We start from the raw sequence: 22,461 nt of genomic DNA on the forward strand, positions 1-22,461 counted from the left end.
CCGAGACTGGCTGTGCGGAAGCGCTCCATTACTGCCATGGTAAGGCTGCTACGCATTAGTTTGAGCTCTAACATTAGGTGCATTCCACTTATGGCCAGCATTGAAGCCAGTCTTAGACTGCTCAGAAGAGAGCTCCGAGTCCAAGTAATGGAACACATCTATAAAACATCTCCGGGACATCATGCCTCCTCATGTAGACGAAACAAGCTTGAGAAAACCATTATTACGCATCTTAAAACTTTGCGTGTGTGAAGCTATGAAAAAAGAAAAGAACATGTAGCTTACTTCGGCGCACAAGAAAACTTGAATATGTTTTTGTGTACAGGCGAACTTCTTGCTGGGATTTCGTAGGCTGCTGAGAGGGGGGGGGAACAGCAAAGTAGCTTCTTAGAACAGCAAAGTAGCCTGCGTCGTTCTTGACTTCAGTGCTGTCTTCGAAGCTGCCTTGCCGCTTTATTGGAATAGGAGTGAAACTTAAGATGGCAGCTGTCCGTATTGCTGTCTATTTAGCCGTCTAAGGCCAGAACACACCCATTTGCGGAGACAAGCTACTTATATGTATACTAGAACACTCGTACAGAGTCCTATAAAAATTACTAGTGGGAACTCTGCCGCTAGGATTGTTCAGCTACCATGGAAATGATAAATAGTAGGCGGATTTGCCTAATCTTTGTGCTTGTGCCTCAGATGTTCTTGTGCATTTATTGCGCTTAATCTGTCTTATTTGCCTAAATTTTCAAGCAGTCATGTTTTCTAGAGGAATTAAGGCAATAAGTATCTGTGTGCATGTGTAATCATAGCGAATGGTTGCATGTATAATGCAGTAGTCTGTCGAATATGTTCAGTTGGTGCCTCATAATCGTATTGTGGTTTTCAAATCATATCAAATCAGTTCTATCTCCAGTTTACATGCTGGATGGTCATTCTGGGCTAAAGCTACATATATAGGTTGATGTGACCAAAAGACCAGGCAAGGCGTATTACAGCAGACAGTGTGTGCACATGTACAATAATTCACATAATTCCAGCTGTCGCTGGAATTCCTCATGGACGAAATAGCTATGAATGGAAAGACAAACATTATTTCCATCATGGCGAGTTACCAGAATTTGGAAAAGTTTTAACACAATGCATTGATACAACACTACTACAGCAATACTAGCCATACAAAACAGTGTAACACCAGGTATACAATGTAGCATGAGACTGAATTTAGAATGTTAACATTTGCTGTAAAAATGGAACAGGCTGTACAGTACATACTCCTACGATACACAAAGGCAGAATAATAATCACATCAGATACATTACAAGCGAACAAAGTATGAGGGGAGCTGTTCCTATGAAAATGAGTTTTGGCATGTAAAACCTCAGAATGTAATGTGTGTATGATCAATTGCAGTCACAAGAAGTCAGAAAGGACGAAGTTTAGGCAATTCTTGTACTGGGGGGGAATCATAATCATGCTGGCTAACAGCCATACTTGCTTTCCCGTAGATCTTGTCACTCTTTGGCCAACATCCACCACGAGGACATACACCAATGTCTCCCCACAGCACCACTCATGGCTCATACTAGCTGTAGATGGCTGAATAGACAGCTTCCTGTAGACAGCATCAAAGTCAAAAACAATGTGGGCTACTTTGCTGTACGAACAAGATGGCGGCTCGAAGGAAAGGTTGTCTACTCTTGGGAAAACATAGTCACCCTTTCTTATGCTCTTAATGTAAGCGATGTTGTGTTTTTCATAGGTTTGGATACAAAAGGGGTAAAATACAGCAATAGTATAAGCTTTTGCTTGCCTTTTCTTGTCGATGCGAGGTGGCGTCATAGTGCAGAAACGTTTCACAGGCAGTTCCAGGTGCGTTCCGTTGCTTACGCTTGAAGCTGTCATCTTAACTGTAATGTAAGCTCTCTACAATGCTGGCCGGAATGAAATACACCCTGAGGCAGCAATTTGGGAACATCCTTTAACTGCAGACTGCACATCACATAGTATGTCAACTTGGGCTGGTGACTGGCTATATGATGGGTGTTGTCGCTTCAGGCAAACCAAAGCCCCATTTGGGTGCAGTTAGACAAGAAGTTATAGTAAATTCATATGCTCTTCACAACTACTGCATTCATCAAATTCATGTTAGTTCACTGTTACAGTGTTACAGAATTGACTCTTTCCAAGTTTATTTCTTATACTAGTATGTCTCTCATTCTAAAGGTGGTTGTATTTTATGTAACAAACGGTGTTTAGTAGTTGAAGAAAGGTAAATAAAAATAACTTTCAAATTTATCTATAGGGCTTAATCTCGAAAAGAGTTATCCATTATGGAACAGTAACAGATAACTGACTGGTGATGTGAAATATTCTGTGTTTTCGTGTGTGGTGTGTCTGTGTGTTTTGTTGTTACTTTGCTTTATAAATGTTGACAAATCTGTCGTTTTGAGTGGAAGGTAGCAAAAAAGGGGTTCAATAATTCACATAATTCAGCTGTCGCTGGAATTCCTCATGGCCGAAATGGCTATGAACGGAAAGACAAACAGGATGGGGCGATGGGTGACGATGATGGTGATGTTGATGGAGGTGGTGGTGATGTGATCCCCTTGTGAAATTCTCCCATGCAACGAAACGGTGGGGTGGGGGAGGGTCAAGTTGGGACGGTAGGCAGTTATGGTGTATACTGTTCTCAACACGACGTGCCGAGTACTCAATTTTTTGCTTTTTAAAATCTCCTGTGATGTTTTGCAGTGCTTTGCTCATCTATTCGAGTTGCCACATAATATTCCAATAACTGCATTGATCAATACTTCTTTTGGACGAGTTGGTACATCTTGAAACTTTGGGCAACAGCGCAAACAGACGACCACAACACAGAAGGGAGACACGTACACACGCTGACAACTGGTTTTATGGCAAGGATAGCGCACCTTATATATGCCAGGTTGAAGCAAGGGAAAGGGGAAAAACCATAACAAGGGTAACTCGTGCCAACAACGCAAGCGCAAAGCAGCCAACCAAGCGCAACAAAACGCAAACAAGTATTTTATTTCCAATCTGAAACCCCGATAGCCGTATCGAGAATATCAAATTCAGCATTAAAGAGAGCAAGGGAAGGGGTGCTGAAGCACTTGCTACCGAACTTCCTAATGGGTAGGCTTCTAAACTGGTGCGTGCGGTTGTGTCACTGCTCTTTCCTCGAATCTTTGTCTCTTTTAACCGGGCCTCACAATCAGTACCATGCTAACGTGCGCAACTATATGTGCGTATTGTCATCTCGTTTTTAAGTTTTTGAGCGTGTTCCCCTAAACGGTCATTGACGCAGCGACCAGTTTCGCCAACGTAAACCTTCCCACATGACATGGGAATGCAATAAACCACTCCAGTGGAACATTTGACGAACGGCGATTGGTGGTTCTTCTGGCATCCACGTTTACTGGTGTTGCAGATACGTGGGCACAACTGTCCCAGCTGATTTGGGGCAGAAAAACAAATTGGCACGCCGTGCCTACTTGCCACCGTTTTAAGATTGTGGGAAAGTTTATGGATGGTAAGGGACCACCTCAGGTCTATGTGCCTTCCGGTGATCCTCCGCCGTTGTACTTCCCGTTCCACGCTTGAATTTTGAAGAAGGGTTTCAGAAATGGCGGTCAAGACCGAGACGGGGAACCCTGCAGCCAAAAGACGGCTTACCTGATTATTAAAACTAGGCGTCATCTGATGTGGCACGATTTTTTGGAGAGCCGATTCCATACACGTCACCGCTATTCCTCTCTTAATTGTCTTGAAATGTGCCGAGTCATAGGGCAGCAGTTCCTTCTTAGCCCGGGGTAGTATCCCCAGCAAACGTGTTCTTCACAGAACGTGATTTTACGGTCTAAAAAACTGTAAAATAGAAGAATCCGGGAGCTCATGGGTGAAACGCAACCCTCGTCCATGTTTGCTAAAAGAAGATAAACTTCACCTACAATAGAGGAAGGAGTAGGTGGAGGAGGACTGCTTTTTCAAAGCACTAAAAATCGTCAACATACCTAAAGGTTTTTAAAACCGGCCCCCCATTAAACACCTGTTCTAGTGCATCGTCCACCTTGGCCAGAAAAATATCACAAAGAATAGGGGCTACGCAAGGCCCTATGCAGATGCCATTGCGCTGCAAAAACGGTTGATCGTCAAATACAATAAAAGTAGAGTTTAGGTAAAACTGCAATAAAGACATAAATTGTCAATAGACACACCGACGGTGTTCTGGAAGGATACGTCACCGTTATCTTCAATGCTCTCTTTGACACACACTAACAATTAATTCTGCGGGACCGAATAAAACACGTCCTGCACATCTACAGAAAAACTGAAACCATCATGATCATTTCCCTCTAAAAACTGTGCTACTGCGGCTGATTTTTTGACAAGAAATGGGTCATTCACAACAAGCGTCTTGAGGTTCTTTAACAAAAACTGGCTGACACACTTCTGCCACGATCCCTCTTCACTAACAATAGTCCTAAACGGAACTTCCGGCTTGTGTGTCTTGGCAGTGAAAAAAACCCTCAAGGCGTTTCCTCTGCTGTTAGAAATGTCCCTGGCAAGCCTGCCGAGGTCTAACTGCTTACAAATCTCGACAAACTTGGTTTTACCGGCACTTCACATTTCCTTACGGGGACAAAGTTCTTATTAACCGCTGCCAACGCTTTTTCATTGTAAATACCCTTGGGTAAAACGGCGAACCCCCCCTCCTTATCAGCTTGCGTGAGCATCAGGTTGTTGCTCTTAAAAAAAGATACTACTTCATTCAACACTGTACATTGGTGCGAGTCCGAGGCTTTGGGAGCAAACTTTCGCAGGCAGTCAACACCTTCAAGAAGGCAGCGGTCCCGATTATCATCTGTAGCCTTATCGGCCACTTTTCGATTAAGTGCAATGAGATCATGGGCGGGAACACCAGGTTGGGCCCCGAATTTAGGCCCTTTCTGCAGAAGACGCATAATCTTCTCTGGTATGTGGACGTCCCCCATGACGCTGACATTGCTTCCATCTTGCATCAATTTCTTGTCTTCTGTACACCGAAGCAAGTCATTCAAGATGCACCTCCACCTGCACTCCATGAGCTGTGCCGCTAGGCGCTTCAAAGATGCGAGCTTCTTAATCGCGAGCCAGTCAGGATGGTCCTTCGAACACAAAAGACGCAACCAGTCCTGAAAAAGTTGAACTTGACGCCACAGTTCTGAGCGGCTTAATTTGCAGTCTTTTCACGTGCTCCTATGAAGGTTTTACGGGGCCAAACAGGGCACTTCAATAGGGACGAGCGCTTGTGTGTACGTGTGTCCCTTCTTGTGGTCGTCGTTTGCGCTGTTGCCCAAAGTTTCAACTGCATTGATGGTGTGACTTAGCGTTTCAAATTCATGCTTGTGCCTTTGTTCAGGGTATCTGGTGATGAGCTGCAGTCAAGGCCTTTTCAATAAGCTGATGGACACACTGCTAGAAGAACTGGCAAAAAATTCTTCAACATCCACCACGAGAACATACATCCAGTGCATAGGAACTATAAGGTAAGAGCGTCTTGAGCTCATTTGGAAACTTGAGCCTATTTTGTGATAGTGGCGCTCCTTTCAATGCCATAGATGTTATCATAATGCCTTTTACTTTGAATAATTCATTTAGCAAATCATATTATTAGCCTCCATATTAGCTTGGTTAGAGAGACTAGATAGGAAGTGCAATTCTGCATGGTTGAATCCTTGGAAACAAATGAATTGTTAATCCACCGCAAAACTTGCTTTTTGAGAAATCCCTGTAGGTTTTTTTTGTAGCCGGATGCCAATGTTGCCTTTCGCTACGTTTTAAATTGGGATATTTTGTACTGCATGTCATATGCTTTCTTATGATGTTCCCATTTGAAACTTCAGGTTGCAAAGTTACCACATTACTACCATGACTTTGGTAGTAATCTCTGTGTTAAATTTAAATGGCAATGATTGTGCTTGTCATAACAGCGCCATCAATTTAATTTGTTTGTCAGATGACTGAGTGCAGATACCTTTTCCTGCTCATTATGTTGACTACTGAGCATAGTATTTGTTTACTGAACATGTGACTTAAAACTTTTGGCTTTACGCTGTTAGAGGGGAGTAGGAGATACACGTCAGTATTATTTCATTCGTTCTTGTGGGTGTTAGTTCTCATAAAGTAAGGTGGCAATTTAGGCGAGCTGGTTGACACTCATCATTTCGAAGCAGTGCAAAAGGGCAATCAACATTACAAGAATCACACACACTAGCTTGACCTACCAACTGAAAATAAATTAAATCAGAACTTCAGCTCAGTTACAGTTAGTATGCTGGCATAACTAGGGTATTAATGTGCATGTGTGTATAGCTGCATGTAGTGAAGGTGTGCATCAGCATGGCATTCACCTGTCCCCCATGTTCACAAATGCCAGCCGCGTTGGTGAATTGGCTATAGTGTTGTGTTGCTGAGGTCAAGGTCGCGAGTTCAATTCTGGCTGTGGCAGCTGCATTTCGATGGGAGTGAAATGCAAAAAAGCTCATGTGCTCAGATTTTGGTGCATGTTAACATCAGGTGGTCGAAACTAATCAGGAGTGCCCCGCTATGGTGTACCTCATAATCAGATTGCATTTTTAGCACATAAAACCCCAGAATTTAATTTATTATGCTCACAAACCAGTCGGCAGGCAGGACACCGCATGGGCGACCACTTGGAGCGCCTGATGCCCCTGATGGTGGAGTACTGCCGAGTGGAAGATGATGAACTGCGGGAACATTGCCTGCAGGGCTTCGAGAGCTTGCTTCGTCGCTGCCCCAAGGAACTGGCACCCCACGTGCCCACAGTGAGTGCCCGGCGCTAGGGACCGTGTTCAGATTCCCATCACCACCGTGACTACACCCTGAGGAGTGTTGTCTGATGAATGAGGTTAATGAGAAATGTTAAAGCTTCAACATTTCTCATTACAATTAAACTGGCTGTGACCAGCAGCAGGTTCTGCGGAAATGTATGCTGAATTGCTTTAAATTTTTCAAGCGAAGCTTGTATTGCGTTACAGATTTTGGTGGCGGCGTAGTCACGCAAAAACACCGAGGCGTTTACGGAGCGTGAGTCATTAAGAAAGATTACAGCTGCATAGGCGCGCAACCAATCGGAGCTGTTTCGCTTCTGCCGGGGAGGGAAAAGGTAGGAAAGGGCTTCGCATGCGCTGTGCTGGCTTCATTTTCGTTCAGTTTAACCTCTGAAAACAGATAGGGCGGCTGTGCGTTGTGCGTACCCCTGAAGAATGGGCAGCTTTCAACGAGCGCTGGTGAGAGCTCGCCCGTGAAAGGGCCCGTCGTCGGCACGCTGATCCTACCGTTCGAGCCGCCCAAGCCGAGGCAATCCTAGCACCAATGCGAACAACGAAGAAAACAAGGAAGACAACAACGGTGACGATGATGGTGGTGTTGATAGAGGTGGTGGTGATGGTGATCCCCTTGTGAAATTCTCCCATGCAACGAAATGGTTCGGAGTGTGAGTGTAACATAAAGATGATGCCGCCAATAGCCGTCTACCACAGGGACCTCTGTCACTGTGGTAGACGACCAATAAACATGTAGTTCACCGCCATACTTCACCTGTGTCTTTAATGGTTGTCAACACGACAATAAAATTACCAACCCTTCCCCTACTGGAAAATGGGGGTAAGCGAAGCTTGTCTTGGGTGCACCTGACCCCTTGGTCAGGCTAACCCACAGGTAACGTAACTGTCAAACACAAAGAATACATCAGCGAATCAAAAGAATGACACGGAATAACACAAGGGAAGGGGAGGTGCACCCAAGACAAGCTTCGCTTATCCCTATTTTCCGGTAGCGGAAGGGTTGGTAATTTCTTTATATAGGCTCTCCTGCAGTACACTTGATTCCGAGTACCAAACTCGATATGGATCACGAAATAGTTGCAATGTTGATAATTCGAAATATAAATATGCCTATCTGAAGCTTTTCTGAGGCTTCTGCATGTTGCAGACAGTTTTCCCGAGATCATGAAAAGCGGGAATTTACTGATTTGCTTCTCCAAGGCCATCTCGGATGCTCAAAAGCTCACTTATTTTTTATTTATTTTTTGAACATGAGTTGGTCGCGCTGATGTAATGATCACAACGCATATTGGACCAGGAGGTTTTTCGTGTTCTCGAAGCAGAGTGGTCATCTGCTCTTGCCAATAACTAATGGCTGCAGTTTGCATGAGTCATGCACATGCGTAGCGAGCTAAACTGAGAGCACCCTGCTCATTTTTATCAGTATCATGTACTGCCTTTCAGATTCAATCTTGTGTTGACTGCATCTATACAATACAATACAGTACTGTTTCAAATTTGCTGGCATTAAATATGTCCGACGACGTGAGAAGTGATTGCATCTCTGTTAGGAGAAGTGCACTTGCAGGGATGTGTCGTCATGCAGCGTTCAATATATCGAATGTGGTGGTGAATGGGAGTTCAAGGTACAGTCTGTTTCACACTTAAGGGAAATCTCGGAGCGCATTGCATCGCGATGCACCGAGCGGTGGAGTCGGTTGCCAGAAGCAGCTTGTGCAGGTGCAGACGGTCGAGGAGCGTTATCTTGAACCGAGGGGCGTCGACTGCTACGGCGGCACGCGCTGGCCGCATCGTCGGGAGGCGTGTTACTGTCAAGGGCAGTTCATCGTTACTGCGAGCACTGAGCCGATAATGTTCACTAAACGTTGGGCGAGGCCAACCTCTGAGCCTTCATTGGCAAAAATGGGGTTCTACACACTTCTTTTGTCAGCACGCTTCGTTCTTTCGAAAGGCCGATGTACTGAGTGCGTGCACGCATATTTCTTCACTGCGTGTGCTACCGTAATACGCAGCGACAAGAAGGAGACACAAAAATGTGCGCACAATGTTTAGTTAACATTATCGGATCAGTGCCCGCAGTAACGATGAACTGCCCTTGACAGTAGCACGCTTCCCGATGATGCGGCCAGCGCGCGCCGCCGTAGCAGTCGACGCGGTTCAAGATAACGCGTCTCGACTGTCTGAGCCTGTGCGAGCTGCTTCCGGCACCCGTTTCCAGAGCTCGCCGCATTGCGATGCAATGCGCTCCGAGATTTCCCCTAAGTGTGAAACAGACTGTACGTGTTATACATTGCTATACTTTAGCATGGGATTTCCAACAGAATATTGCAGCTGTGTGATGTAGACAACAATTCGATATATCCGAGTTTGATATAGTATCCGGGATCGACTGTACTTATGCACATTTAACCTGCATGCTTCTGTTTAGTTTGTTTTATTACTTCTGTCATTATGGAGATTCATACAAATACAAAAATATATGTTTTAGGCACTCTTCCTGGTATACTGCTAAGCCAGGAAATAGTTATAACTGCTATGCCAAAGAATGGTTTGAGTAAGAAAAGTAAGTTTGTTTTATGCAGCTTGGATTGCAGTCAGTTTTGCCGTATGGTCGTGTATCTGCAAATTCAAGGAATATTCCGTGTTTGTGGATAGCTCTTGCCGCACCTGTCATGTAATTGTCTGATATGTTTTTGTTGCCGTGTGTGCATTTTTATAAACCAAGGCATTGTTGCTTGACTTGTAGATAATGAAGATTTGCCTGGAGTATATCTGCTATGACCCCAACTACAACTATGATGATGAGGATGATGAGAATTCTATGGACATGGACAGAGATTCTGGCGGGTGAGCTGCAATCCAGTGCTTTCTATTGGCTAGAGATTTTTCGAGTTGAACCTGTATAGTGTGCCTGTGCCTTTTTCTTGGCAGAGCTGTTTCTTTATAGTGAAAACTAGATGGAAAATATTGTCACATATGCTAAATGGAAAGAAAAGTGACCTACTAACTTAAGCTTACCTTCCAACAGTCGTTGCACCGACACCTTATGTCCAGCTGATTCTATAAGGTAACACTTCTGAAGCATCATGGCAAAGAAGCAGTTAAAATATAGCAATTTAATTTTTGAAGCTGTAAATACCAGTGTGTGGGAACGAAAATGAAAAAACAAAACAAAACTATTTTTGATCGGAACGAAAACGTAACTGAAACGTTATTTCTTATTTTGTTTCGGAGTGCAACCAAATTTTTTTTTATCGGTTTTCGGTTCAAGGGGAAAGTCAGCAATCCGAAACAACCGACGTCAGGCACCATCAGAATTAGCGTGCATTTCGAGGGTCCGCATAAGCGCGCGTATCTCAGGCAGGCTTAGTGTGAGTGATAGCCGGTCAAGCGCTCCATAATCTAAGCCTGCCACTCGGTGCACTAGCACATGGGTTCTCAAAGTGGGTTCCGTGGAACCTACGGGTTCTGCAGGCCCCTGCTCGGGGTTCCGCGAGCCACTGATAAATTTTCCCTGGTCCCGCTCTCGACAAGTGTCTAAAACGGCGAACATGAGGTGCGCTTGATCCAAAGAACCTCCATTACTCATGCCCGAGTTACGGTGCCCGAGTGTCAAAAAGCACATCACAGTGCGTAACAGCAACGCGCGAACTGGGCAATAAATACGCAAGCAGCTTGTAGCCACCCAACCTCTGAGAACGGGCAGCGCGCCTAAGCTTTCGCACTTGAATCTCGGAGGCCGTAACTTACCACCATGCGCCTTTCTCCTATTTGTAGATAGGGTAGGTGCCGATAGCGTGCGCACTGACGTATACGTTGGAGGAAAAAAAAAAAAAAAAACGCGGAATCACCGCAAATGCGAGCCGCAGAAGAGCAAGAACGGCGTAGCGTCCAACCGAAACGAAGCGGCGCAGTCCGCATCGCCGTGGTCCTCAGCTTGCACCGTGGTCCGCAGCGGCAATTGTACGCGGCACGTGACTGACAGCAACGCCGAAGCGCTTCGTGCCTAATTGTGCCTTTAAAGCCTCTATTCTTGCGTTTATCGCCACGCGTAACACCGCCACGCGTAACACCGCGTTCGCGGCTAGTCACGTGCCTCCGTAAGTGCGTAGTCGCTATCTCTGATCGCGTCGATAACCACCGCAGTTTCGTCCGCAGCGGTTGCGGCAAATAGTTTTTTTCACTCGATGCGCGCGTCGGCTGCGTGCCTTCACAACTGCGTAGTCGCCTCCCATGGCAGCGTCGATAGCGACCACAGTTTCGTCCGCTCTTCTTGCAGCGAAAGGTAGCTTCGTTTTGACTTAGTGCGTCTGTCAGCCGCCTGCCTTCTGAACCGCAAGGTCGCCGTCCATGATCGCATCGATAGCGGCCGCGGTTTCGTCGACAGCGGTTGCGGCAAGCAGTAGTTTCGCTTTTACTCAGTGCAAGGCTGTCGAAGATAAAAAGCACCGGCTACATCGCGATGGACGGACAATTTGTTGGCAAGCAGCTGAGTTGCGAAAAAATAATCGGGATGTGCGCCCGTTGGTGCAAAGCGCGTCTCAGATGAAAACGCGCGCCGCGAAGGATGTCGCGAGGCCTTCGCCACTGCTAGCACTAATCAGTCATGAGATGAAGAGAATTTCAGCTTCTGCACTGGTCTTGTGCTAAATAGAAACAAGACTTGACGATTCATTGAGTAAATAAAAGCGTGTTGACGTAGTGCAGCATTTGTTTGTTTTCTTGATACCCTCGATAATTCGGTTAAATCGGGGGGGGGGTTCCTTGGCACTTTATGGAGCTTAGCAGGGTTCTCTGGGATGAACGTACCTGAGAACCCCTGCACTAGCAGATCGGCATCGTAGAAAACCCAGGGCTTGCATGCTAACCCTTATCGTTTCATTTTCTATGGGTACAACGCTTTGTTACCAAAGTTTCATCCTTCGTTTGTGTTCGTTTATGTTTGTTTTATCGGAACAGTGGTCTCGAAATACGGCGAGTACACTCGATGACGTGCTGCTTCTGAGATCACGTTCAGTGCCTTGGCTCAAGGCAGTAGTCAAGGCACTGAGCATGATCTCAGAATTCAGAATTCAATTAGTGAGAAAAAAGAATACTATGTTCTTATTGTTAATTTGCTTTGAAAATTTTTGCATGCGAACTAAAACCGTTATGAACCGTTACGGATTTTTTTTTTTTCGTTCCGGAGCAGAACAGGAACGGAACTTTTTTCAGTGGAACGAAACTAAAACCAGAATGAAAAACATTTCATTTTGAAACTCTGGTAAATACTGTTGAACCACAACATTACGCCAATATCAACATGTTGCGAATATATGCTTATAATGGATATCAGATATACCTAAGATATTTTCGTGTTCGATGCAACTCTTTTATAACGAGGTTCAACTGTATTGCCTAAAGAAGTGGGTAGTGATATTAAACACTTTGATAACTGCTGTTATACATTCATGGCAGCATAAATACATCCCAAATGTCTTGACACTTTGAATGCAGGGTTTATATTTAGTTTAAGACAAGCAAGAAGGTTTGCTTGCAGTTTAATAATAGATTTCAGGCCTTCATGGAATTTTGGACACTGTGACTATCACAAACTGTAATGAGGATATTCATTATTATATATTGTCTCATGAATTATCTCAGCTCATGTTGCAGCCTTTCTGCACAACCCTATTGTTACATGGATGCTTTGCATTGGAACTTTGCAAACCTTGAGAGGTGAAGACATCAAAAGCATGTGCTCTTTTGTGGGATTTCCAGAAATCTCAAATTACTGCAAACAACTGCAGATTAAGTCATTGGCTCCTGCAAGTTCTTTGTTGCGAAAAAGTTTTGGTAACTGAACATTGTATCTCCATCAGAGATGTCACCAGATTTTATTTTTTTTTACTTGCAGGGAGAGTGAAGATGAATATAGTGATGATGATGACATGAGCTGGAAAGTACGTCGGGCTGCAGCGAAATGCCTGGAGGCAGTCATTGCCACCAGGCACGAAATGCTCTCAGAATTCTACCGTGTAGTTTCACCTGCATTGATTGCACGCTTCAAAGGTTTGTGTTGCCCTATCTATTCATGCAATGCCAATTTGCATGGTTGGATAAAATTCTTGGGATCTGCATTAGCTTATGCGATCTCATAGGCATGCTTCACCTCGGAGTCGATATATGGGGGATGCCTCACCTGGCGGGTCTTCAGGGCATGTTGATGCAGGGGCCTCTGTAGGCCCCTCACCAGAGGTCCCACTTGGGCCGCAACCAGGGTTCCTGAAGGAGCCAACGCTTCCCATTCTGATCTGTGCTGTAGTGTTGCAGTACTGTTTGTGTGCTTGCATTGCCAGTCGCCAGCTATGTATGCGTATAGTGGAGTATAATTGCAGTTACATTGTCAAGCTTTCACTCTGACCAGGCTTATTTGGTAACAAAATGGTGGGGTGTCAGTGACCATTTGTGCAGTCTGTAGGGTTTTGCTGTTGTCCTTTATGTGCATGACAGTGTCAAAGTTGTCTTTAGCATATACTGACTGTTGCATCACCTGAAGTGATGGGTGCACATGGGTTTCCTGTCCAAACTGTTGGCTTGTCAGTGCCCAGATTTCTCATAGGACATCCTTTGAGAGTGTTTGGGGTTTAGACCTCATTTGGGGGTGCAGTATTTGCCCATTTTCTCTGTAATGAAACTGCAGTGTGCGTCGTCTGCTGCGGTGCTGGAATGGGAAAGTAGATTTTCTTCAAGAAAAAGAGGATGGCGACTGAAATCTTCTGCTACAAGGGTGACGTTGCCCGTGACTGTTGGTTGTTAATTTTCCCAGGACAGATAGCAGTCACTGCATACCTCTTTGGTACAGTGTCACTGCAGATGCATACTATCATCCAGTTTGAATGAAATAGGCATGTACTGCAACCCAGATGTGGTATTTAACAAAAAATGCCAGGCCTGCGCGGCACACGCAGCACAGTCACAGCATAAGCTAGACGAGCGTTTCGACAATACTACCTAGTAATTTGAGTGAATGCGTCTGGAATGCGCTTGGGACGCCGTCGCGCGTGCAAGCCAACGCGTTCCTTCGCCGATGGCTAGCGCCGTTTGGCCCAGCCAAGCAGCTGACAATGCAACTACAGCTGTCACAATCGCTCCCATTGCAACGCGCCCAATCTAGCGCAATCAACGTGATCCCGAGCGTCCATCGGTATGTTAGTGCCATCTAGTTAAGGCGGCAGCAAAATTTGCAGTGTCTGAGAGGTCGCGTTTGCCGGCGTCTTAACTAGATGGAGTCACCATACCGGCGGAGGCTTGGGACCACATTGTTTGCGTTCTGCTTCTGAATCGCATCTCGTCGTCTGCGCCTGCGCGCCTGCATAGGGCGCGTTTATAGTACATTTTCCCGCTCGCGGATAGCAAGCACTTGCGTGGCTCAGTGGTAGAGTATCCGCCTCCCACGCAGCGGGCCTGGGTTCGACCCCGGCGGAGAGCGGGTACTTTTTTGTCGCATTTCCGGCGATAGCGGCTACGGGGCGGCGGCGACGGCATCATCGCGACCCGAAATTGGAATAAGCCCATAACAGCTTACGCTGTAAAAATGCATCAGTGGATGCTGCTTGCGAGTAAGATTTGTGGTGCCGACAAGCTAGTGGCTTAACCAGGAGAGCTGTCTGCACCCATCTTTCTGAGTGGCACAACAGTCGGTACAGATGGGGCCAGCACCTGGTCATCTCTGCAAAGGCCTGTGTGATGTGCTTCGTTGTGTTTTAGGTTGCGGCGCTAACTCATCGCCGTCGTTGTCCTTGCTGTTCCAGAGCGAGAAGAGAATGTGAAAGTGGACATACTGCAAGCCTACATTGCACTGTTGCGGCAGACTCGACCACTCGTCACCCCATGTGTTGGCGGCCCCCTCAGTGGTGACGACCCACGCACCCTGGTTGCGGCCCAAGTGGGACCTCTGGTGAGGGGCCTTCAGAGGCCCCTGCGTGAGCGTGCCCTGAAGACCCGCCAGGTGAGGCATCCCCATATATCTCCGAGGTGAAGCTGCCTCCGAGGTGAAGACTCCGAGGTGAAGCATGCCTATAGTGCTGCTCACACTACAAATTCACGGAGAGAAGTCTATCTTGGAGCTGGGTTCATAAATAATGTTTGATGAGTGTTCCACTGCAGTCAACATCCGATTTTTCAATACATATGCAATAATATTTTTTTTATTGTTTTTGATGAGACCATTCTGTCATATTGGTACTGTTCAACAATTTTGCAATTTGGACGCACTAACGAAAGAAATGCAAGTCAGTGAGACGCAGCTATGGCAATCGCCATATGTCAATGGGATAAACAAATGCCCTGCTTGCTGCTGTCAAAATACGTGCGAAACGCACACCAGAAATTCTCATCTGTGTCGGCCAATAGGAACACTTCCTGTGCGCACAATGCAACAGTAACGAATCTGACATCAGTTTTTACTTTTTTTGCTTGCTTTTGCTTGCTTTTGTGGTCCGAATTTTCGGTCGTCAACTGTATATACAGGGTGTCCCAAGTAACTTGCACCAAACTATAATAAAAGTATGCAAATGCCACGTAGCTGGACAGAACCAAGGTAATGTTGTTTGCCATCACTTGGAGATACTCAGGTTATTTTTTGCATTCTGCCTAATTACATAATTAGTAGGGGTGTGCGAATATCAAAGTTTTCGAATCGAATACGAATAGTTAGCTTCGAATATTGATCGAATATCGTATAATGATATGCACATGCATTTATTAGCAAGTTGGGTTAATTTGGTATACAGTAGCCGACGGATTTTTCAAACTCCAAAAATTCGGACTTGTTGGGTATTCCGGACTTCATACATGTACCGGCAGGATTCCCATAGAGCTAATGCATTTTCGCGACCGATTTTTCGGACGAATCTAGGTGCCAATGTTTGATTTTTCGGACTAAATCGCTCGCTCCGAGCCACGCTACCCAATCTTGGAGGCCGCCATGTTGGATTTTCCGCTGGCTTGGCCGGGCTTGGCTTCCAGTGCCCCCCTGTATAGCCTTCAAGATTAGTAGACGCATGCTATCTTTTCGTCTCCGAGGCCATGCCCACGCTTCCTTGGCCGACAAAACGATCCAAAAAGCGGCACTTGCTTTTTTTTTTTTTTTTGTTAACTTTCGGTTGCGCCGTACGCTGTGTGCGGGTGAAAGCTTGCGAGGGTCAGCCGGCAACTGCAATTTAATCTCAACCACGCGAGAGAGGAAGGCGGCTGGAGGCGCGCGCGCTTCGTTCGCTCGCGGGGCACGGGGAGAAGGCGGCGGAGACGGTGGGGAGTTGCATTCTGCTCTTGCGGCTGCCGACGGAGCTGCCGCGCAGGCACCGTATCTTGAAAGCGATCTGCTATGTAGCCGAAGTGTGCGCCCACGATCTGCGATGGGTACAAAGGGCGTGCGCCGAGTGCCACTAGCTTCGTATGCGCCGTTTTTTTTTTTTTTTTCATTTTTGTTTTGTTTTTCGACGTTCGCGTTGAAGCGAGAGAATAGACAGCGTGAAGGTCAATTTGCCCGCGGTCATCGAGCGAGATGTGTTCATGTAACCTGTGCGCGCGTGACACCGTACTTATTTAGTTAGTAAGCGCATATTTACAACTTTATACGGCCGATAAAACTAACATCCTTCGTATCGCTGTCTATTAATTTGCTATCGTGATCGATGCTCCGTCTTTTGGGTGAAACTGCGACATTTTTCTTAAGCCGCTCTAAGCCTCATTATTTTTGTTTCTCTTGGAGGGGAGGGGAGGGCGAGTTTTTCGGTCTGTTCGGTTTTTCGTACTGCTAGATTTTTCGGACTATTTTTCAGTCCCCGCAAAGTCCGGAAAATCGGTCGGCTACTGTATTGCAACATTGCAATTACATTTTCAATGTTAAAAAACTATACTAGTAAGCCGTTATGGCTCAGTCAGCTACTGCTGAGCACGAGATCGCGAGATCGAATCCCGGCTGCGGCGGCCGCATTTCAATAGAGGTGAAATGCAAAAACACCTGTGTGCTTGGGTTGTAGTGCACGTTAAAGAACCCCAGGTGGTCGAAATTCATCCGGAGCCCTCTACTACGGTGTACCTCATAATCAGAACTGGTTTTGGCACGTAAAATCCCAGAAAGAAGTAGAAGAAGATACTAAAACACTGTGTATTTGGCTGATGTTAAGGGGTCAGGGATCAGATTGCGGAAATCGCGAGAAAAATCTATTTTTGGAAACCACGTGTTTTGGTATCTGCAACGCCTAATCTATGTTGTATCAAAATGGTTTGGATGAAAACGCACAAAAAGTGCCCGAAAAAAATTAATTTGTCAGTGCGCAGGGTGAGAAAACAGCTTTAAATCGCGCAAAATCACCGCAGTTCACGGAGCCATATCTCGTATTTCCCGCCACCGAGCGCCGCCATCTTGGTATCGTTCGAAAGCTCAAAGTTTCGCCGTTCCGCTTCTCAATTCGTCGGTCGTCGCCATCTTATAACAAACGCACAAGCACAAAAAAAGTATGGGTCTGCTGAAGGTAGTCACACAGGCCCTACGATGAAAGCGGGCCTCCGATTGGCTGCTGTGCTGAAAGGTGTCTCCCCATTGGTTACTGCTGCGGCAGCGGGCATGATAGCGACCGCAGTTGTCCGCTTCGCAAACCACGCCGGCGTCTTCACTTGACACGCAGAATTCGGATTTCTGAGAGCTCCCAGGTTAGTGATGGACCGTTGCTCGTTCGAGAATAGATTTTGGACGAAGCACGCCTTCGGAATACAGAAGCGCGAGCCTCCTACGGCGAGAAAAATACGGCAATTAGTGGGATAAGCGGAGGAGCACCCGACTGAACGTGCCACCTTACTTGCACCGTGGATTACGGGCCGCGCTATCTTGCACCGTGTGACTCGAGCAGCGAAACCGACAATCGCCCTGTGTGATCGGCACTGATAACGCAGTCGACGGAAGACGCGCCAACGAAGGCTTCCGCGCCTCGGCTTACGGCCACGCGAATCAGCCGAGATCGTATCGACGCGAGTCGAAGGTCACCATCGTCGGCAAAGATGGTGCACTCAGTTTCTGATGCATCGTGTGACACGAACATGCCGCCTCCGAGCGAACCCCAACCGTCGACGAACTACAGTGTGATAACCGAAGATTCACCGGAGAAATAGCCGCCCGAACGGCGCACCAGTCGGACACGCCTCGAGCCATGTTTCGTGTCAGCGGTGACTGCAGAAGCGCGAGCATGCAGCGTTCGCGACTCCCTTCTTGCGGTGTCCGCAACTGAATGGAAGCTCTATTTGATGGACCAGCCAGGCTATGAAATTTTAAATGCCCACCAAACGGCGAGGCAAAGGTGCAAGAAGATGCCTGACAGCAATGATCCCAAATATTACAGCCTTGATGCGTTCCAATAAATCTGCGCTGCTTGCAAAACTTTGCAACCCGTTTTCTCAATTGTGTTTTTTTTTTTGTCGGTCACCACACTCGTGGAAAGCATAGAACAATGGCTCGACCGATTTTGATCCCGTTTGTTTTTATGTATTCCCTGAAGTGTGCTTGAGGGTATGACAGTCTTCAGTATCTTGTTGATGGCTTACTTTTTTTCTACATGCTAATTTGTGAGTGACAAGTTCTGGTACAATTAGTGAAGGTGAACATGATGTTCTGTGTAAAAAAAAATAAAGGGATTAAAAAAATTTTGAAACTGTTGTACCCTGTAGTACTCTTTTGAGCAAAGATTAAAACTAAAGGCAGCTCCCTGGCATGTTTCGTTACTGTGCCAGGCTTTCAACGAGCAAGGAACTTGTAAACTTTTGTGAATTCTTATAAAACAGAAACTAATTAAGATATCTTAATGAAATTTTAGATTTGCCTCTCTATTGCAATGTACAGTGTGTGTGCCAAATTTCAGCACTTTCTGCCAAGAAACAAAGTTAATTTTCATCCCCGCCTCCCCCCTTAACTTGGAAAATTACGTAATTCCCAGTAGCTGTCCTTGGCAGCCTGTGCCTTATTACACCGCATCAAATGCCCCTAAACTCTGAGCCATTTGACCCTGTGCCAGTCTTCACTCATCGCATTTGCTGTCGAGCAATAAGCTCAGAATTTTGGGTGGCACTGAAAAAAAAAAAAAAAAGTGCACCCTCGCGGTCCGCTAACCCGTGCCCCTTGCTACTGAGAGGCTGGCTTTCGCGCCAAGTTTACACGTTTAGTGGCTAATGGCTAAGTGTGCTTTACAGGTGAAATTTTGCTAGCAGCACGAATTGATCATAAAATTCAGTACAATATCGCCCTAATATTGTCATATTAGATAGAAACAAATGCTGAGAACCATGTTTTTCTCCCACCCAGCCAGCAATATATTTGATTTGAGTCAAATATTCATATCCAACCGAATATTTGAACATTTTTAATTATCTATTTTTCGAATATTTCAAATGACCACCCCTAATAATTAGTCTTACTTAATAAATTTCTCAAATACTATAATTAGATGAAAAGTGTCAATGAGAAAATTGTAAAGAAACATAAAAAACTCCCGATACAGCTTCCTGTTTCTCAATACGTGCTATATACAGTAAAACCTCGATAATTCGAACTCGGTTAATTCGAAATTTCGGTTAATTCGAAGAATTTGAGTGGGTCCCCGTCATTCTCAATGCAAATTCTACCGGATAATTTGAATGGCCCACGCGGCTCTATTCGGATAATTCGAAGTTTCCGGCTAGTAGCAACGTGTGGCGGTTAGGTTAGGGCGCTCCGTACAGTCGCCAACCGATTTTCTGAGCTTGTGGGGACTGAAAAATAGTCCGGAAAGCTCGTTCGGCCGAAAAAAAAAGTTAGTGCGGCTTAAAAAAAATCTCTAATAATGCCCTGCCTCATACTACGCTTGGAGGGGATCGACTTGCTTGTATTTGCGCAGCAATGACGTCCTCTCCGTGTACAGTCGACACGAACGTCACCGCGTTGGCGATCTCCGCCAACAGAGTTCGCCATGGAGATCCAAGAAACGAGCTTCGCACCGCTTAGCTCTCGCGAAGGTACAGGAAGTAGCACCGATCACTGAGACATGCGTCTCCTCGAGACACCTGCTCAGTGTACACGCCACGTTCAAAATAGCAACCGAAACTTGAGAGGAAAAAAAAAAAAGACTCACTGCATTAACAAGCGTGGTGTCAGCGCGCGCGAACGAGCATGGCCGCCGCAGCGAGCGAAGGTTCGTGCGGTCTATCGCTTCAACGGAAACTGAGCGGCGAGAGCACAGCGCATACAAAAGGTCAGAGCCGCCTGGAGATCGCTTTCAAGATACGGTGCGCGCGAGAAACCACTTCGGCGCTAAGTACGCAGTTGTTAGAAGAGTAGAAGTCGCCCCCCCCTCCCATACCCCCACGGCCTTTCGCATGAGGGAGGAAGTCGCGTTTACGCTCCGCCGTGCGTTCGCTCTCCACGAAAGCGCGCGTCCCCCGCGCGCTGTCACTCGCACATACGGCGGGCGCGCGGCGATGATTTTGTCGCCCTTGGACTTTGTATGGAACTTCAGGGCGGCGACGCCGACGGCGAAAATTCGCTTGAAATGTCCATATAATTGTTGTCGCAATAAAAAAACATCCCACAATAAATGGTTACAACGATAGTGCTGAGCGCATTACTAAGAAAAAAGGAAAAGAGCAGTACTCTGGACCATTTTGTCAGCCATTGAAGAGCGAGCATGGCCTCCGAGACTGGAGGGTTGCTCGAGCCGCGCGAGCTCTCTATTGATAGCGCGCGTTCCAATCTTGGAGTCTACAGCGAGCCACTGGAATCCAATTCAGTGCAAAATCCAGCATGGCGGCCTCCAAGATTGGGTAGCGCGGCTCGGAAAGAGCTATTTAGTCCGCAAAATCGAACTTTGGGGTCTCAATTCGTCCGAAAAATTGGGTGCGAAAATGCATGAACTCAATGGGAACCCTGACGGTGCATTTTTGAAGTCCTGGAATATCCAGCAAGTCCAAATTTTTGGTGTCAAGCACCACCACGCCCGCTTTCGCGGCAGTTATCGATTCCGTAACATCGTCCGCAACTTTGTTGAGTGCAGTGTGGGTGATATTTGTATGCTACGTTTTTTGAGCCAGCTGGAGAGCATGGCACTAGGAGCGGCGAACCAGCGCACCAAATAATCCCGCATTGGTGATTACACTGAGTAATTTTTCTCGGACATGGAAAATAAAGGTGATTTCTTTTTGCGGCAAGTTCTTGCTTGTTTTCTTTTTTTTTTATTATTCATTTCGGTTAATTCGAAAATCCGCTTAATTCGAAGAATTTTCGCGGTCCGGCGACCTTCGAATTATCGAGGTTTTACTGTAAGTGTATTTTCGAGCGGGAAAGAAGCCTGCAAATACATACAAAGCAGCCAGTCTTGCAACAATTTTGCATGTTTTTGCGGGCTTCTTTGCGTCAGCATTAGAATCATGCGAACAAAAACTCATCTGCCGGGTTGTGTATGGCAAATGAGGGGAGATGTCGCCAACACAGGTGGAAGAAATGGGTAGGCACCCAGCGAGGCGGCACGTGCAGCGTGGCCCTGCACAGTTGACGCTTGACCATCAGCAGAAGCATTTCGCTCCCGGGCAAGTCTGGACACGTGTCGCACATTCCAATAATCGCGTTATTGGCTGCGTTTGTGTTCTGTGTGGTGTAAAATTAAAAGTAATTAAGGATGGCTGTGTCTTCTATGGGGTAAAATTAACATCACTGTCGCATGAATCCCATTGAGCACTGTTGTTATAAAAAAAGAAATGTCTTTAAATTTATTTATTTTTTACATGAAAGCTACAACGTTTAGTAGCTTGACAAGGTGACTGCCTAGTGACCTGTGCTTCCATCATAATTTATTTTAATTTCAGTGTGGGTTTTGTGAAATCTTTGGTACTTTACTGCTTGTAAAGGTGCAGTAAAAATGAAAAAAAAAATGCATGCAGGGTTGCTTGGCGCTACTGACGGAGCTGCTGCTGCTGCTGCCTGGTGCTCTGGCCGACTATCTTCCAGCACTGCTACCTGGTTTACACTTCTCGCTGAGTGACCGAGCATCCAGTTCCAACATGAAGATTGACACCCTTGCCTTCCTGGGGTGTCTGCTTTCGCACCACAGTCCCCAGGTGTTCCACCCGCACATCGAAACACTGCTGCCTGTGAGTACTAGTGCTGGGAAACATTGGTGTACCACTGGCTGCTGAGCTGATGTGGTGTCATGCCTTTAGACAATACTCATCTTAACACTATCACTAGCAGTGTGGGTCACGGGTGGGCCATGGCAGTTACAGTAGAATCTCAATGATGCGATCCCGCCTGATCTGAAGTCCTGGCCCAAGTTCATTAGCTTAGAATGCGCTAAATTTTGAATGTTGCGACCACCTTTTGCACCGCGGCGGATGATGCGAACAGTCGAGCTGCCGCGTGAGGAGGCCTCCTGTGCTTGTTGCGCCTTGACAGGCCGGCAGAGCGGCCGCGCCGATGCATCGGTCGCATTTTTGGTTGGGTTATGTCAGCCCGTCGTGACACAGCAGACTGATACTAAAAAAAAAGAAACTAATGAAATTGGAAAGATATTGTGAAAACTAAAAAAAAGATGGGATAATTGGA

At 46.3% G+C, this 22,461-nt stretch overlaps 2 protein-coding genes across 2 annotated transcripts in view; one reads left to right on the forward strand and one right to left on the reverse strand.

Moving 5' to 3' along the window:
* The window catches only part of LOC119448225 (hsc70-interacting protein-like), a 13,116-nt gene extending 11,286 nt beyond the window's left edge, over positions 1–1,830 (reverse strand). The window contains exon 1 of the mRNA XM_037711645.2: positions 1,802–1,830. Coding sequence (XP_037567573.1) covers positions 1,802–1,830 — 29 coding nt within the window. The remainder of the gene's footprint in view (positions 1–1,801) is intronic.
* Positions 1,831–5,415: 3,585 nt separating this feature from the next.
* Positions 5,416–22,063, forward strand: LOC119448227 (cullin-associated NEDD8-dissociated protein 1-like). The gene is made up of 6 exons (XM_037711648.2): positions 5,416–5,537; positions 6,674–6,836; positions 9,604–9,704; positions 12,754–12,908; positions 14,651–14,847; positions 21,801–22,063. Exons 1-6 carry the CDS (start codon positions 5,422–5,424, stop codon positions 22,053–22,055), a joined length of 987 nt encoding a protein of 328 aa, XP_037567576.2. The 5' UTR covers positions 5,416–5,421; the 3' UTR covers positions 22,056–22,063.
* Positions 22,064–22,461: the final 398 nt, after the last annotated feature.

This window comes from Dermacentor silvarum, chromosome 4, assembly GCF_013339745.2.
Source record: "Dermacentor silvarum isolate Dsil-2018 chromosome 4, BIME_Dsil_1.4, whole genome shotgun sequence".
Lineage (NCBI taxonomy): Eukaryota > Metazoa > Arthropoda > Arachnida > Ixodida > Ixodidae > Dermacentor > Dermacentor silvarum.

Excerpts from the sequence above, each read along its gene's own strand:
- LOC119448227 (XM_037711648.2), top strand. The coding sequence starts at position 5,422 with ATGAGCTGCAGTCAAGGCCTTTTCAATAAGCTGATGGACACACTGCTA. Across the intron at positions 9,705-12,753 it reads ATGGACAGAGATTCTGGCGG|GGAGAGTGAAGATGAATATA; the intron begins GTGAGCTGCAAT and ends TTTTACTTGCAG. Across the intron at positions 14,848-21,800 it reads GTGCCCTGAAGACCCGCCAG|GGTTGCTTGGCGCTACTGAC; the intron begins GTGAGGCATCCC and ends AAATGCATGCAG.